This window comes from Diabrotica virgifera, chromosome 5 (assembly GCF_917563875.1).
Source record: "Diabrotica virgifera virgifera chromosome 5, PGI_DIABVI_V3a".
NCBI classification, from domain to species: domain Eukaryota; kingdom Metazoa; phylum Arthropoda; class Insecta; order Coleoptera; family Chrysomelidae; genus Diabrotica; species Diabrotica virgifera.
The window spans coordinates 53,622,156-53,641,603 of record NC_065447.1 but is presented as its reverse complement, the minus strand read 5'-3'; the positions used below and the strand labels follow the sequence as shown (position 1 = coordinate 53,641,603).

Genomic DNA, 19,448 nt, shown 5'->3' with positions numbered 1-19,448 from the left:
CAAAACTTAGTATGCTGAATTCTATTGTGAATCTTACGTTTAATTACTTTCCAGACTTGGGCAACGAGAGCGCTAAAACTTTAAAAGTTCTACACTGGCCCGCCAAAATAACCGGACACTAATGTACACTTCTCTAAGAAATTGACGCAAATTTCCTAAACATATTGTCCGATTTGAGTGATTTTTTTTAATATATAGCCTTATTCTTCAAGAATGTCGCCGTAATAATGTTGTTGCTAGACAGGTAAATTTTCATTGTATACCGGGTGTACCAACCAAACTGTGTTTTTTCTCAAAGTCCGCAGCGGCCTGTGGAATATTCTATCATTTATAAAATAATGAAATTAAAACCCAACTATAGCCACAGGTTTTCTTAACATTGTATTTTTTTATTCATTCGCTTATGTTGGATAATAAAAAAGTTAGGTACTGTAACAACTAGCCATGTTTTTCATCAATACAGTATGTATCATCGTTTTCTGCTTAGTTTAATAAACAAGCCTAAGCTAAACTATGAGAAATTAACAATTTGATAAATGTCAAATTGTTAATTTGCCGACATTTGCAAGATCTGTCCGCGCTGTTAAAGAAATTCCTCCCTAAACCATTTAGGCTATTGCTTATGTTCAGAATAAGAGAACTAAAAGGAACTACAACCTTAATGGGGTTTTATTGTTTCATATGGCCAATGCACCTCTAAATATGAAACAAACCGCGGAGTGCTACCAATTAAAGGGGGGCGTTTTTGAGAAAGGGGTGAATTAGTTCCTAGGCACAGGGTAAATTAGGGTGGGTTCTATGCACTTTTGATACAAACACGTCCACAGAAAAATTTTTCCAAGTTAAATAAATTTGCTATCGAAATATCACCTTTTAAAGTCAAAAATATTTTTTTTTACAAAAACATATTCAAAAAAAAAATAAGCAAAAAAAAATCCGAAAGAAAGTAATTTTATTTTTGGCCCCATAACTTTTTTCCACGGTGACATAGGTATTGTGTCACAGAAAAAAACTTCCGTCCTTTCTATTTAAAATGACGTTTGGTAGAAGTCTCTAGGATTTCTAGTTTCCGAAATATGATTTTTCAAAGTTCGCGGCTCACAGCATTTTTGGGCCATTTCCCCCATTATTTCGCATACATTGGTCTGTAACTTTTGTCTACGCATTTCTAGGTATGTATATGCAATGGTACATTTATTAGGAATAGAAGTCAATTACCTTTAAAAAGGTCTATTGTATAAGGTTGTACGACTATTTTTCTGCAAGTAATGTTTTTCAAGTTTTTCAAAGTTTTATACTTTAATGATTTTTGATATTATTTACGATTATTTTTTAAATTTTTCTTTACAACTTTTCTTCTTGTACATTTAGGTATATACATTGTGCAATAAAAAAGAAAGCTCATTTTCTTTACTTTAAAATGGTGTAAAAAAATTCTAGGACTATTTTTAACAATATATCCGTAGAATATCCAAAGATATCCGTAATTTGAGAAAAAATTTGAAATTTTTTATTTTTTTTTTTCAATTAGAAGAATATAGTTGCATATTATAACATAATTTTTAATTCCAAATACCTTTTTTTAATAGGACTTTTCGATATTGTGAAATATAAAGGTACTTTATATTGATCAACTTAAAATATGATCAACTTGATACCAGGGAAGGCGAAGCAAAGATATATAAAATAGCCAAACAGAGAGCAAAGAAAGCAAGAGATTTTAATCAGATTAGATGTATCCGAGGTGAAAATAATAAAATACTAATTCACAAAAAGGATGTCAAAAAGAGATGGAGAAATTATTTTGACAGTCTATTAAATGAAGAATTTGACAGAGCCTGTGGAGTTAACGGAGACAGTAACAGCAATGGTTACCAGAATAACAAACGAGGAAATGGTTCAAGCGCTTCAAAAAATAAAGAAAGGAAAAGCAGTCGGACCAGATGATATTCCTGGGGAAGTATGGAGAGCATTGGGAGAGACAGGAACAAGTTGGCTAGCAGGTCTATTTAATAGAATTATGGAAGTTGGACAAATGCCAGACGAATGGAGAAGCAGTATATTAGTAACTGTCTACAAAAACAAGGGAGACATACAACAATGCACAAACTACAGGGCTATAAAACTACTTAGCCACTCCATGAAAATATGGGCGAGAGTAATTGATAGACGGATACGTGAAGACACCGAAATATCCGATAATCAATTTGGCTTTATGCAGGGCAGATCAACAACAGATGCAATTTTCATTGTAAGGCAACTGATGGAAAAATACAGGAATAAAGAGACCAACGCTCATATGGTATTCATTGATCTTGAGAAAGCATATGATAGAGTTCCTCGAGAGGTTCTGTGGTGGGCACTCAATAAGAAAGGAGTCCCTGGCGAATATGTAAAGATTGTGAGAGATATGTATGAGGGAGTAACAACTAGTGTTAGGACAGGTGTGGAAGAGACTGATAAATTTCAGGTGAAAGTAGGATTGCACCAAGGCTCGGTGCTTAGTCCTTATTTATTCTCATTAGTTTTGGACCAGATAACAGCGAAACTACAGGGTAGTATTCCATGGTGCCTAATGTATGCTGATGATGTAGTGTTAATAGGAAATAGTGAGAGATTTAGAACAAAAACTGGAACAGTGGAGACAATCTCTGGAGGAAAAAGGTTTAAAACTTAGTAGGACAAAAACAAAGTATTTGAAATGTTCATTTAAAGATGGAGTTACTACAAATAAAATGGTATCTTTGGATGGTGAAATGATTGTGAAAAGTAATAGTTTTAAGTACCTAGGATCGGTATTACAGAGTAATGGAGAAATAGATGGAGATGCATGCACTAGAATTGGGCTGGATGGATGAAGTGGAAAGAAGCGAGTGGTGTGTTGTGTGACAGAAAAATTCCAATGAAGCTGAAGGGAAAATTCTATAAAACAGCCATAAGACCGGCTATGATGCACGGAACTGAATGTTGGGCAGTGAAAAAGAAAGAGGAACAACGAATGCATGTGGCGGAAATGAGAATGCTTAGATGGATGAGTGCAGTGACAAAGAAGGATAAAATTAGAAATGAGTATATTAGGGGAAGTCTAGGTGTGGCACCAATTGATGCCAAAATGAGAGAGCATAGGTTAAGATGGTTTGGTCATGTTCAACGTCGAGACGTTAATCATCCAATACGAAGAATAGCTGAAGTGCAGATTCCTGGAAGGAGTAGGAGAGGAAGACCAAAGAAGACCTGGGGGGAGACGATAAGGCAGGACATGTTGGTAAAGGGGATTAACATTGATATGACCCAAGATAGAATTGTGTGGAGAAATGCAATTAGGGAAGCCGACCCCGCATAGAGATAAGGCAAAGAGAATGATGATGATGATAAAGGTACGCGATGATAAAGGTACTCTTGAGCGAAATTTATATTTTTTAACATACCTCGTATACTATTGATAAAATTCTATCTGATGATTGATATCTGATGATTGCATCTTCGGTTTTAGCCTATGCAGAGCATTTTATAAAGAATAACTTTTTTTTCGTAAAGTTAATAATAAAAGAGTTTTTCATATGGTTCCAACTTAGTGGGACATATTGCATGTGTACATGTCACATTTCGAAAAAGAATATCTTGTTTAAAAATAGTCATACAGCCTTCTACAATAGACCATTTTAAAGACAATTGTATTTTCTTCATATTAAATGTACCACTGCATATACCTTAAGCATCGTAGAAAAAAGTTACAGAACAATGTTTGCGAAATAACAAGGAAAATGGCCCAAAATCGCTGTGAGTGGCGAACTTTGAAAAATCATATTTAGGAAACTGTAAATCCTAGAGACTTTTACCAAACGTCATTTTAAATAGGAAGGATGGAAGGTTGTTTTCTGTGAAGCAATGCTATCACCTAATCCTAATGCTTATACCTATATCCCCGTGGAAAAAAGTTATGGGGCAAAAAACAAAATTGCTTTGTTTCATGTTTTTTTTGCTTTTTTTTTAAATATATTTTTGTAAAAAAAATATTTTTGATTTTAGAAGGTGATATTTCGATGGCACATTTAATCTGGAACAATTTTTCTGTAGACGTGTTTGTACCAAAAGTGCCTAGAACTCACCCTAATGCACCCTGTGCCTAGGGATTAATCCACCCCTTTCTCAAAAACGCACCCTTTTAAATAGTAACACTCCACGGTGTTTTCATATTTAGAGGTCCATTGACCATATAAAACAATAAAACTCCATTAACGTAGTTCCTTTTTAAAGTACATAATCAATAGCCTAATTATAGACCCCGCATTAAATATATAGGTCTGGATCCCGCGTATGAAAAAAAAGTTGATTATTAGCAAGCTGAAAATTTGTTAATAGCTTAAGGGTGTCTAGTCGGATAAACTTTGATATATGGGAACACTGGAACAGGGGCAGTTTTAATTGTGGAACAGGTTAAAAATTTGGAACGGTCAGACCACAAAAACGGCACATTTATTTTGTCCGACAGAACAGACTTAAACTCTCCGAACAGAGATTAAACTCTCATGCAAAAATCAGACTGCTATTTATCACCTGTCATAATTCCTGTCATTTGACATGGTCTACATGTTCCACTAATTAAAACGTCCATTTAGATTTTTGACTTGGTGCAATCTTCTCGTATACCCTCGATATGAGCGTTCAAAATTTGAAACTTGATCGTTTATTTATGAAGCATAACGTAAACAATTAACGTAAAAAGTGAAATTATGTATAGTTCATATCATTAGCTACAATCCGTAAAAGTTTCAAGTTTCTACATTGTAAAAAACAAGAGAATTTAAGCATTTTCCATTAAAATAGTATTTTTTTATTTAAACAATAATTAATAAACATAAAAAAATGTTTATTGACTATTCGTGTATTGTTCCCGCGAATGCATATGTCTGCAAATTTTCATTCATTTGCATTGAAGAAAAGGCAGTCAAATTAACGTCTAAAGATTTGACGCAAACTATGGAACTAAAGAAAAGCGTTTAATAATAATAAAAATCACTGAAATCGGACAACAGATTTAGGAAATTTGCGTTAATTTCTCGGAGAAGTGCACATTAGTGTGCGGTTATTTTTTCGGGCCAGTGTATGTTAACGCTTTACAGTCAAATATTCGCACACTAAATTATTCGCTAGAAGATGCTGGTGGGAGGCGGGAGATCAATAATCATTTTATAAAATAATTGTAAATATAAATAATATGTAATAAATAATGGTAAAAAGAATTTACTAATAAATCTACTAAAAACGAATATATGAAATCAACATTTGAAAATTTAATGTTGACAGTTGAATGAATTCAAAATAAAATAAATAAAGGATCCGGCAACATTGTCTTGTGGAAAACCGGTCTCGGTCAAACGGTTAATGATAGTTCTCAGTGCGTAGATAAAAAAAATGGGATCTAGGTCTGAAAAACTGTTATTCTGAAGTTACAGCCTTCTGAAGTTATTGTATTCAGGTGCACAGTTTACGTCAAGCGCATTCATTCACAGTTAAGTGAACGAAAATATCTATTATTGAAAGCACAGACACTTATTTCCTTCATGCTTATTTGTCCGTTGAATATAATTCCGTGGTCAAAAATAGATGTATTTAGCCTAAAAGTCCTCGGAAAACTGAAGAATACCAATAATAAATCTCTAACATGAAGTAAAACCACTTCTATGTAATAGGTATAATTTCCTAAAATCTTAAAAAATCCCAATGGATTGAATAAAATATGTTCAGACCAAACGTTTTCGGACCTATCAGTCCATCATTAGTGAACTCATATACTTTAATTATTATAATTCAATCTACATTATAATGTTGTAAAAGTTAAAAGACTAAACACCGATGTTAATAGATAACCTCTGGGAACATGGTGAAACTCTAATCGAGAACTTTAACCAACCTTAGCGTTTAGCCTTGTCAATTTTACAACATTATAATGTAGACAAAATAAGTTATCAATCGAAGTACCAATCCACCAGATTGACAACAGGTGGAATACTTTCCTTGATTACACCTCCTGAGATTTTCAAATTTATAAATCATACAGGATGCCGAGGAAATTAAGATGAGATAATTTTAAATAATTCACATCTCATCTGCTCAGCGTGGTAAAAGCTCCAACAAGAAAGATTCCTTAATACTCAAACAAAAGAGTAAATGAATTAAAAATGTACAAACATTCTCAATTTCTTTGCAACACGAAAATGCAGCAGCTGCATAATACTATGGTCAAATCTGAGAGTGCAGGAAGAGTCTATTGGGACCGTGCAAGTTTGGCAAAGCGACCTCTATTTCTACGCTCTGTACTTTTTTTCGCAAGCAAATAAATTAAATTTACCTTTATATAATAATTGCATATCATATCAATATTGTGGAGCAATATATAATTTTTCTGCTTCAATGACAGAAGGTATGAAATATACGTCAATTTGACAATTTCAATTGACAATATGAATTATTTAAGATAGTTGCAATATTTCTACGCGATTCGCGCACGGTCGTTTCTCGTTTCCCTTCCAAGTACTTGCACACCGCGAATACCGGTTTCGGGGGTTGTTTCCCATAGTAGTCCCATATCCTCCTCTCTCAGATTCTTCCACGTACCACACTTTGGGCCTTTCCGAATTGCAAAGAAAGAAATGTCACGGATGAACTAGGGCCATCTACCGAAAACGATATGGAGACGATATTTATTGTCGTTTTCTGTGCTACTTCGATTGATAACTTACTTTGTTTTTCGGTAGATGGCCCTAGTTCATCCGTGACATTTCTTTCTTTGCAATTCGGAAAGGCCCAATGTGTTGTACGTGGAAGAATCTGAGAGAGGAGGATATGGGACTACTGATGAGGGGGAAACAACTCCCGAAACCGGTATAGACTCGTCCTGTACTCTCAGATTTGACCATAGTATTATGCAGCTGCTGCATTTTCGTGTTGCAAAGAAATTGAGAATGTTCATACATTTTTAATTCATTTACTATTTTGTTTGAGTATTAAGGAATCTTTCTTGTTGGAGCTTTTACCACGCTGAGCAGATGAGTTGTGAATTATTTAAAATTCTCTCATCTTCATTTCCTCTCTAATACAAAATAAGGTTTTTCTTTTTATTTAAAATTCTCTCATCTTAATTTCCTCGGTATCCTGTATGATTTATAAATTTTGAAAATCTCAGGAGGTGTAGCCAAAGAAAGTATTCCACCTGTTGTCAATCTGGTGGTATGGAGACGATATTTATTGTCGTTTTCTGTGCTACTTCGATTAATAACTTACTTTGTTTTTCGGTAGATGGCCCTAGTTCATCCGTGACATTTCTTTCTTTGCAATTCGGAAAGGTCCAAAGTGTGGTACGTGGAAGAATCTGAGGAGGATATGGGACTACTGATGAGGGGGAAACAACCCCCGAAACCGGTATAGACTCTTCCTGCACTCTCAGATTTGACCATAGTATTATGCAGCTGCTGCATTTTCGTGTTGCAAAGAAATTGAGAATGTTTATACATTTTTTTTATAATGTAGATTGAATTATAATTACAACCATTGTTTGGTTCTGGGGCTAGTTAGCAAGTACATGAGTTCACTGATAGGTCCGAAAACGTTCGTTCTGAACATATTTTATTCAATCCATTGGGATTTTTTAAGATTTTCGTAAATTATACCTATTACATAGAAGTTTACATATTTGGACCAGATAACATCGAAACTACAGGGTAGTATTCCATGGTGCCTAATGTATGCTGATGATGTAGTGTTAATAGGAAATAGTGAAAAAGACTTAGAACAAAAACTGGAACAGTGGAGACAAGCTCTGGAGGAAAAAGGTTTAAAACTTAGTACGACAAAAACAGAGTATTTGGAATGTTCATTTAAAGATGGAGTTACTACAAATAAAATGGTATCTTTGGATGGTGAAATGATTGTGAAAAGCAATAGTTTTAAGTACCTAGGATCGGTATTATAGAGTAATGGAGAAATAGATGGAGATGCATGCAGTAGAATTAGGGCTGGATGGATGAAGTGGAAAGAAGCGAGTGGTGTGTTGTGTGACAGAAAAATTCCAATGAAGTTGAAGGGAAAATTCTATAAAACAGCCATAAGACCGGCTATGATGCACGGAACTGAATGTTGGGCAGTGAAAAAGAAAGAGGAACAACGAATGCATGTGGCGGAAATGAGAATGCTTAGATGGATAAGTGGAGTGACAAAGAAGGATAAAATTAGAAATGAGTATATTAGGGCAAGTCTAGATGCGGCACCAATTGATGCCAAAATGAGAGAGCATAGGTTAAGATGGTTTGGTCATGTTCAACGTCGAGACGTTAATCACCCAATACGAAGAATAGCTGAAGTGCAGATTCCTGGAAGGAGTAAGAGAGGAAGACCAAAGAAGACCTGGGGGGAGACGTTAAGGCAGGACATGTTGGTAAACGGGATTTACATTGATATGAGATAGAATTGTGTGGAGAAATGCAATTAGGGAAGCCGACCCCGCATAGGGATAAGGCAAAGAGAATGATGATGATGATGACATAGAAGTGGTTTTACTTCATGTTAGAGTTTGTTTAACTATACTATACGGTATTCAGCCAACCCAGGGAACTACCCTTTTTAGTTTAATACCAATAATTTTAGATGATATTCTCTCTTGGGACGTCACTTGGCAGACGTCAGTAGACCAAGATGGTTCTTTAAGTTTTCGTGTAGGGATTCTTAATGCGTATCCATTAACATCGACTTTAAGCCTTTTCAATTTTACAATGTAAATTGAATTCTAAATATAACTGCTGTTGTTCACTGATGATGGACTGATAAGTCCGAAAACGACCGTTCTGAACAAATTTATGTAATCCGTTTGGATTTTTAAGATTTTTACTTAAATTATACCTACTACAAAGGAGTTTTTTACTTCGATGTTAGAGTTTTTTAACTACATGGTATACAGCAAACTCCCGGGAACTTTCTCGTTTTAGTGAATAAACAAAGGCTCACGAGGTAGGTAATCATGATTTTTTTACGTATTGGCCCAAGGTCTATTCATTTTTGAGTAGGGTTTATTGTTACTATCCTTAATTTTTACGACAGACTTAGGTACAGCTATTGAATGTTACTCGAAATTGCAAGACACTCAAAAGTTACAAGAGTTATTTTTAACAGTTCAAACGTTGGACAGTAAACAAGATCTTTAGTCCACATATTTTCTTTTATATGCTATGCTGAAGTGCAGATATACGAAGGAGATGCAAGGTGGACAACATTAATAACTGGGTGAAAAGCATAAGAGTAGAATGGAACGACCACATAGGCCGAATGACAACAAATAGAGTAGTAAGGACGGAGAGAGACGGTTCCCCAATAAGAAGGCGATCAGTGGGAAGACCACGAAAAAGATGGAATGACAACTTACTGGAGGCATATTGAACAACAGACAGAGTAATGCATATATAAAAAGAAGAAGAAGATATGCTATGCTAAGGCTGTGGTCTCCAATAAATGCAGTAGGTTACGTACAGCCTCAAGCCAGACGTTGCATACAGCCTTTGTCAGTTACCGGCAACTACACGTAGTCAATACAAAACATAGGCCATGGTTATCAATAAAGGTTGGTTACAGAGTTTGTCGACCACCGGCAACAACATTACGAAGGTTTTCGTTATCAGTCAAGTACGATATTTCAACTTGTTGATAAGCAACTCGTCTTGTTCTTTTTTACTACTTTTACTCATTTCGCTAAGATAAAACCTGTACCAGCCGTACATTGCCACGCTCGAAAATAACTAAAGACACTGCTTCCAACATTTGAAGTCGCTCATAGCAGATACGACACTGCGTTCGATATCCAATTCGCTGTGTGCAAGTACTTGGAGGGGATACGAGATACGACGGAGAAATATTGCAACTTTCTTAACACATTTCTTAAATAATTCATATTGTCAAATTGACGTATATTTCTGTCATTGAAGAAAATGGGATTTCGCAAATGCTGTGTTATAAATTGTAAAAATTATATGTTGCTCCACCATATTGATATGCAATTATTAAAGTGAATTTAATAAATTGTATTTTGCTTGTAGTACTGCATTTTAATAATAATTTTAATTACATACCTGCAATATTTACCTTTTAATAACATAACCTAAATCTTACTTTTTCTTATTCTTTTTTTGGGCTATGGCCTTGACAATTATCCAGTAACCAGGACTAATATAATTGGCCAATATAATTAAAAGTGCTAAAAATGTTGCTGAGCTATGAAACCAGGTGTCGCTCTTTCGAACTTGCACGGTCCCAATAGAGACCTTATCCATGATGTATTGTATAAAGCATACATACACAACTTACTGCGTGACAGTGTAAGCAGCGTACGGCGTTTATTGGTGACCACCGCCTGTGAAGCTGTGGACAGCAGTTTGATGCTACGTTCGGAGTACGATAACAGACCGCAACTATTATTTGTCGTATTAAGCATACAGATACGACCTACGACGTTACTATACAGGGTGTTTGGTAAAGAATGGGCCATGGCTTAACCCTAGATTCCTGAGGTTAAAATAGATCGATTTAAGCTAACTTACCTTAGTACAAAAGTTGATAATAACCGAAATACAGGGTGTCAAAGTTAAACTTTTATTTTATTTATTCTTGAATATTTCCTGACAGGCATGGAATAACAACACGAAATTTGGTAACCGGGGGTTTTTTGGGATGAGAAATCTAAATTCGCCACCAAAAATTATGTATTGCTCAGAGGGCGCCACATTCGCCTTTCGTTGCTCATTTAATACGTTCAGTTTTTTTTATCCCCCACTCTACATACTTTTTGAATCAAAATTTTTATTCTCTTAATATTTTTACTTAAAAAAGGTATACTATATTCATCTCGCTGAACTCAACCGTTTTTGAGATAAACGCATCTTAAATCTGCGACACAACATATTTTTGTGCATAATAATATCATTGTAGTTAGACCCGAAAAATAAACTTGAAACCATAATAATTGTTCCAGTTCTCATATTTATGTCATTGCATCGCAAAGGGCCTAGCCGGGTAAGATAGTGAAAAGTGCCCCCAACTCAATTTAAATTCCATATAGGTCACTTTTTAGCACATATAGAGGAACTCACTTTCTGAAATTTTTAGCCCCCTAGGTGGTCACGTGACCCCCCTAGAGCCTAATTAGGCTTTTTATGTTTTTATTTTTTATCTCAGCCGCGTCAAGAGCTAGCCAAAAACTTTATTTAAAAAAGTTGTAAGTTTCAAAAAGATCTATATGAAATTTTTTTTTTATTTTTGGCGGGAAATTCGAATTTTTAGAACTATTTTAAACTTTTAAATAACTCTGAAAAAAAAACTAAGACACTCGTTTGTACGAAAATCAATTATAATGTGTATTTTTGCACAATCTTTCACCCTGAATTTTTTCAGATTTTTAAAATTGGTGAAACGTACCTTTAAAAATAAAAAACCGCATTTTTTCGGTTTTTTTTTTCGTTTTTTGATACAATTTTATACATATTTTTCAAAAAAGGTAATACCGTCACTAGAGTAGGTAAAAAAATGAAAAATGATTGGGGTTTGCTTAATACAATTTTTTTGTAACGCCATCCATTTTCAAGATATAGGGCGTTGAAGAAAACAAAATTTTACACATTTTTTACGATTTTGCCGAAACTACTGGCAACATTGCAATAAAATTTGGCAGGTTTTAAGAGATAGTTATTGTTCATTTTTTGACATACAATTAAGAATTTTATATTCATCATTGGCGCCCATACGGGCAATGGTCTGAAATTTTAAAGAAAAAAAGATGGTACGCCACTGACGTATTTCAAATTAACAATCATTTTTAAATTCCTCGTTCCATTTGTGACAAAAAATCTATCTTCCCATTTTTTCATACGACGCGCCGTTTTGTTGCAAAAAATAAAATATCTTAACGCTTCCAAAATATTCGAATTAATTTTTATAATGGATGTACGAGTACGAGTTTATGTATGTAGATGTAGAAAATACCAGAAGTTCGAATGCTTTGTAAGGATTAAGACCTTTTATTTTTTGAATAAAAATGGTGCGTCGTATGAAAAAATAAGAAGATAGATTTTTTGTCACAAATTGAACAAGGAATTCAAAAACGATTGTTAATTTAAAATATGTCAGTGGCGTACTATCTTTATTCTTTAAAAAGTTCAGACCATTACCCCCATGCGCGCCAATGATGAATATCAAATCCTTAATTGTATGTCAAAACATGCACAATAACTACCTCTTAAAACCCGCCAAGTTTTATTACAATGTTGCCAGTAGTTTCAGCAAAATCATAAAAAATGTGTAAAATTTTGTTTGCTTCAACGCCCTGTATCTTGAAAATGGATGGCGGTACAAAAAAATTTTATAAAGCAATTATTTTTCAGTTTTTACCTATTCTAGTGACGGTGTTACCTTTTTTGAAAAATATGTATAAAATTGTATAAAAAAAAACGAAAAAAAAACCGAAAAAATGCGGTTTTTTATTTTTAAAGGTATGTTTCACCAATTTTAAAAATCTGAAAAAATTCAGAGTGAAAGATTGTGCAAAAATACACGTTATAATTGATTTTCGTAAAAACGAGTGTCTTAGTTTTTTTTCAGAGTTATTTAAAAGTTTAAAATAGTTCTAAAAATTCGAATTTCCCGCCAAAAATAAAAAAAAAATTTCATATAGATCTTTTTGAAATTTACAACTTTTTTAAATAAAGTTTTTGGCTAGCTCTTGATGCGGCTGAGATAAAAAATAAAAACATAAAAAGCCTAATTAGGCTCTAGGGGGTCACGTGACCACTTAGGGGGCTAAAAATTTTAGAAAGTGAGTTCCTCTATATGTGCTAAAAAGTGACCTATATGGAATTTAAATCGAGTTGGGGGCACTTTTCACCATCTTACCCGGCTAGGCCCTTTCATTTGAAGAAATTTGCGATACGTTCTTGTAAATTTTTATGGTTTTAAGATATTTTTCGGGTGTAACTACAATGATATTATGCAAAAAATTATGATGCCTCGCAGATTTAAAATGCGTTTTTCTCAAAAACGGTTGAGTTTAGCGAGATAAATGTAGTATACCTTTTTTAAGTAAAAATATTAAGGGAATAAAAATTTTGATTCAAAAAGTATGTAGAGTGGGGAATAAAAAAACCTGAACGTATTAAATGAGCAATGAAAGGCGAATGTGGCGCCCTCTGAGCAATACATCATTTTTGGTGGCGAATTTAGATTTCTCATCCCAAAAAACCCCCGGTACCAAATTTCGTGTTGTTGTCATATGCCTGTCAGGAAATATTCAAGAATAAATAAAATAAAAGTTTAACTTTGACACCCTGTATTTCGGTTATTATCAACTTTTGTACTAAGGTAAGTTAGCTTAAATCGACCTATTTTAAACTCAGGAATCTGAGGTTAAGCTATGGCCCATTCTTTACCAAACACCCTGTATACGCAACCTACGGCATTTATTTTAGGCTGCGGCGAGACCGCAGCCTAAAAGAGAAGTAAATCTGGCAAGTTGATGTGGGTTGTTATAACAGATTGGATAAAAATATTGTGAGTTCATATGTACGCTTTATATTTTTTAAGTGCGGTAAAATGGAATTTTCACGAAAGTATCTTTTTTCCATTACAATATCAGCCTTATTAGACTTATGTACACCTATATGATTTTAGTAAATTGAAGAAAGTATTAAATTACGTAGTTTTAAAGTCAAAACACGATTTCCCGAAAAGTGACTTCTTCCTTATAAGTTTCCGACCACATAAATGTTTATATAAGTAGAAATGATTCTCGCAAATGAATATTTGATAATAAATGACATAACATGATGTCCTCATAATGATTTTTATAAATTATAATAGTGCAAGTTTATACAGCTGACGCGGCTTTCGGATTATAGCAGTGTAATCTGCTATATTTTGGCCCTACGGTATACAAGGAAAGTAACAGGACCAGTGCTAAGCTTCTTCCGCCTATTATTACCACAGTTTTAACTATTTATAATGGGAAATAAGCCACAATATTATTAAAAAATGATTTTTATTAACGTTTCGACGTCCAAATCGGGTGCCGTTGTCAAAATACAAAATACTACTAACAGAAACAAAAATGTTGTTGCTTAGTAAAAAAAAATCTTCTAATAATTTATTTAATTTGACTCATTTATATCGGCAATTCAGATACATATGATACATTTTAAAGTAGAAGACTTTAAAATGATATTGCCAATATTTATGAGTTGCGTTCCTGGGACGACTTTACTAAAAGATAGTTCATTCGATTACATGAAATCAACCCCAACTCAAGAATATCCGTCACAAAAAAATCATAGCATGTGATCTGTCTTTAAAAAGACAACCACATGCAACGGTGACATTAAAATTCTCGCGTTAGAGATCTCATAGATTTGGGCGTCGAAACGTTAATAAAAATCATTTTTTAATAATATTGTGGCTTATTTCCCATTATAAATAGTTAAAATTGTAAAAATGCCACAAGAAAATAGCTTCAGAACAACATTACCACAGGTTGTACCCAAGGTATTCATTTTATTGAAGCTTGATCGACCTGGGGGCAGTAGATATTTAAAAATATCTAGATATTCTCTAACTGAGCTATCCGACCCGGTTTTTATAAGTTAAATGTCTATATTTTAATGGAGATATGAGTTTTGTTCAAAATTTCGCATAAAATCAAACACTTTTTAACAATCGATAGCTACCACATGTTAAGTCTTAGAAGCCAAGTGTAATCAGCACTGAGGGGACGCTCTAGCTATACTCGTAGAACTCAATATGAAATGGACGGATATGGACAAACACTCCCTTCTTAGTACAGCATCTTATAGAGAACCATCTGCAGCTATTAAATCAATTTTCAGTAAAGCATGCCTTAACAAAGACTGAAAAAGTATTAGCAGGCCAACAATTATAAACTTAAGTTTGTTTTAGTTATATTTTACATTTTACCATATAATCTATAGAGCGTTTCACGTTAAAAACGGAACGTTGTGTAGATAGGGCTACGTATTTCTTATGGACGATAGAAGGGAGCCGATGCCACTTCCATCGTATCGAGAATGAATCTTATATCGGCGAACTAGTAGCAACACGTGCCTGGGAGTTTTGGCAACACTGATCTGCATAAGCCAAACGTTCCGTTCTTAACGTGAAATAAAGTATATAGACCAGTCATCAGCGGTAAAAAACTATAAAACCGTGGAATTTTGAGAATAGACACCGATTTTAAAGAAAATTTTGATTTAAGCTCGGTTGACCCTCTTCTTCAAAATCTACCCTATGCCGAACCGGGCTTTTGCCCTAGGGGTGAAAACAACCCCATCTAGGGGATTAATTTTTTTAATCGAAATAACCATGGAAGTCGATAGATCAATTCTCAGTGTTCCAGTTTATAGTACAGCGGTGAGCGCCGATGATAGCGGTAAGAGTTGTAACTAAGCGGTAAGTACACATTTAAGTAGTTTACGAAGTTGTAACTAAGCGATAAGAACGCATTTGTTCACATGGAGGTGAATCTCTAGGTAAACCGATATGCTATGCTCTATGCTCACAGCTTTACTGTAAACTTAGCCTATGTTTTGTTCTATAAATTTTTTTGCAAAGTTGATACCTTTCAAGTTATTAGCGATTGAAACTATGCATTTTTCGTTGAAAAAACTCACGTTTCATAACAGTTTTTTAACGAATAACTTAAAACAATTTGAATTTACACAAAAATCTTTAAAACCAAAATTGTCGCTAATAAAAAAAAACAAAGAGATTCGCGTCGAAAAGACCTATGTATGTAAACCCAATAACGACTGAGTTATTGCTCTTTAAGATGGTTATTTTCGAAAAACCTCGAAATAAAGAACCTTCAATCTCAAATAACTTGAATGTGGTGCAATTTTTTGGGAAACTTAAGAGACATTTTTTTATGTTCATTAAAAAACCTATGAAATCAGCTCTGATAAAAGTTTTTTGCAAAAGAATTGACTGACTTATGACGAAAAAGTCGTTCCCTGCTTTTTTTAATGCAACAATAATTAAACACTGGTCGTTAAAATCCTAATAGAAATGAATAACTTCCCACTTGAAATTAACTTTTTTTTTTTATTTTTATTTATCCGCATCAACCACTCGGGTTATTAGCGGTACATTTATAATACAAAATAGATAGAGTAAAATATTCATTTTTAGAATATAAGAATGACAAAAATATGGAAATTATTTAGAGTTTACAAAGAAAAAAAAATGAATCATAATTTGTTATACAGTTTACAATTAAGGAATTAACTTTATTTAGGCATAATTAATACGATCCATGTGAGTTGACCGGTTTGGAATGTTTAGTTTGGAAAAAATAATTGATAAAGTCGAAAATGACATTTTAATAATTAAAAAAGTACATTTTTCTTAAATAAACCTAAACGAATCGATGATACAAAAACGAAAAAAAAAAATCAAAATTTTTAGTAAAAAATCCTACAATTAATGTTTGAAACATTTTTTCATATTACGAATAATTTTAGTTACATTTAAGAAAAATGCACTTTTTTAAATTATAAAAATGTCATTTTCGATTTAATCAACTATTTTTTCTAAACTAAGCATTCCAAACCGGTCAAACCACATGGATCGTATCAACTATACCTACATAAAGTTAATTTCAAGTGGGAAACTATTAATTTCCATTAGGATTGTAATGACGAGGGTTTAATTGATACATTTCAAAAAAAAAATAAAGCAAGTAGCGACTTTATTTTCGTTAAGTCAGTCAGTTCTTATGCAAAAAAACTTTTATCAGAGCTCATTTGAAAGGTTTTTTAATGAACTTTAAAAAATGTCTCATTAAGTTTTCCCAAAAAATTGCACCACATTCGAGTTACTTGAGATTGAAGATTCGAGGTTCTTCGAAAATAACTATCCTTTAAAGAGCAATAACTCATTCGTTATTGGGTTTGCATAGGTCTTTCTGACGCGAATCTCTTTATTTTTTTATTAGCTACAATTTTGTTTTTAATGATTTTTTCTATAAAATTAATTTTTTTAAGTTATTCACGAAAAACGGTCATAAAACGTGAGTTTTTTCAATGAAAAATGCATAGTTCCAATCGCTAATAACTTGGAAAGTATAAACTTTGCAAAACAATTTTAGAGAACAAAATTGACTCAGAATTGGTCAGGTTATTGACTTCTATAGTTATTTTGATTGAAAAAAATTTCATCCCCTAGATGGTGTTGTTTTCACTCCCAGGGCAAAAGCCCCCTTCGGCGTAGGGTAGATTTTAACAAAGGCCATAAATACTATCTAAATCCAAATTTACAGAGAAATCGACCTTGAATATCAAAATTCCACGAGAAAATGCCTGTTGATTGGACCAATAGGAAGAAACTGCCAAAATGTGATAATAATCACTGTATAATTAACCTTTATCTGCTTTAATTGCCTTAGCCATTTCTAATAACTTACTTCGGACGTTAACTTTCTTCTCTGTACTTACTTGATCAACGTATACAGCATGACCCTTTTTTACTAAACGATCATTTATGTAGAAAACTGGTGTACTCGATACATCAGCTAAAAAAACTTCCAATACTTGCTCCTGAAATATAAAATAGGTCAATCAAAAGTACAAACTTTCACCAGAACATAAGATTATACATATACAGGGTGAGTCATGACGAACTGTACATATTCCTACCTCGTATAGAGGCTTCTACGGGGAATAACAAATGACCATTAAAAAGTGTCTGCTCCCATTGTTTAATAATATACAGGGCGAGTTTCGCATTTTGACAGAAATTTGTATTCGTCATAATTTTTGAACGCTCAGATCGATGTGTCTCTTATTTTGGTCAATCGTTACACTATTACCACCCAATCAACTGATTTAGGCAAACTAGAAAAAAGTCAGGTCCGGCTTTAAAAAATTAGTTCGTTTGGGTCTTAGAAAAAATTTCACCCTGTATACGCTTTTTGAAAACTCTAATATGAATTTTACAAATTAGACAAATTGGCAATTAAAATGGCATATTTATTTTTTCCCCACACGATTACTTTTTTTTATAAAAAAATTAACTTTTATTACAAAAATTAATTTTTTTAAACAAATATTTAATTTATGTTACCACCCAATCAACTGATTTATTCAAACTAGAAAAAAAAAATCAGGCCATGATTTAAAAAATTTGTTCGTTTTGGTCTTAGAAATAATTTCACCCTGTATACGCTTTTTGAAAACTCTAATATGAATTTTACAAATTAGACAAATAGGCAATTAAAATGGCATATTTATTTTTTCCCCACACGATTACTTAATTTTTATTAAAAAATCAAATTTGTCAAAATCGGAATTTTAACCTAAAAATGAAAAAAAAAAAATGAAATCACGGTAACTGGCTACAACTCTGTTCCATTTTACTATTTTTTTTTCTGAAATTTTTACAGCACATATCTCTTACCATTGTGAAGACTATGAAAATTGTTGTAGACTTTCAGTCTCCTTCTTGTAAAAGTTATGAATTTTTAAAAATAAAAGGTGCAGATTCGTGAATTGCAAAGTTAAATCGCAAAAATTAAGTGAAAAAATTTAAAATTGATCTATTTGATCACGTCTATGTTAAACTATAGAGTCCAAAGAGAAGTGTATGCGGAGTTTTAGATCTAGACTAGAACTTTTAATCTTAAGATTTAGATCTTAAGACTTTTAGATCTAGAACTTTTAATTTTAAGAAAAACGTTGTTTAATTTTTTTTTATTTTTATGGTAAAATTGCGATTTTGACAAATTTGATTTTTTAATAAAAAATTAAGTAATTGTGTGGGGAAAAAATAAATATGCCATTTTAATTGCCTATTTGTCTAATTTGTAAAATTCATATTAGTTTTCAGGAAGCGTATACAGGGTGAAATTTTTTCTAAGACCCAAACAAACTAATTTTTTAAAGCGGGACCTAATTTTTTTCTAGTTTGAATAAATCAGTTGATTGGGTGGTAACATAAATTAAATATTTGTTTAAAAAAAAAAATAATTTTTGTAATGAAAGTTATTTTTTTTAAATCTATGGTTCACTTTACCAACCTTTTAATTCATAGTCAAATTTGATTTTTTTATAAAAAATTAAGTAATCGTGTGGGGAAAAAATAAATAAGCCATTTTAATTGCCTATTTCTCTAATTTGTAAAATTCATATTAGAGTTTTCAAAAAGCGAATACAGGGTGAAATTTTTTCTAAGACCAAAACGAACTAATTTTTTAAAGCCGGACCTGATTTTTTTCTAGTTTGACTAAATCAGTTGATTAGGTGGTAATAGTGTAACGATTGACCAAAATAAGAGACACATCGATCTGACCGTTCAAAAATTATGACGAATACAAATTTCTGTCAAAATGCGAAACTCGCCCTGTATATTATTAA

At 32.9% G+C, this 19,448-nt stretch overlaps 1 protein-coding gene across 1 annotated transcript in view; it reads right to left on the bottom strand.

Moving 5' to 3' along the window:
- LOC126885747 (uncharacterized) overlaps window positions 1-19,448 on the bottom strand; it is a 162,582-nt gene that overhangs the window by 47,911 nt on the left and 95,223 nt on the right. The window contains exon 9 of the mRNA XM_050652527.1: window positions 17,532-17,633. Within this exon, the coding sequence (XP_050508484.1) occupies window positions 17,532-17,633 (102 nt within the window). The remainder of the gene's footprint in view (window positions 1-17,531; window positions 17,634-19,448) is intronic.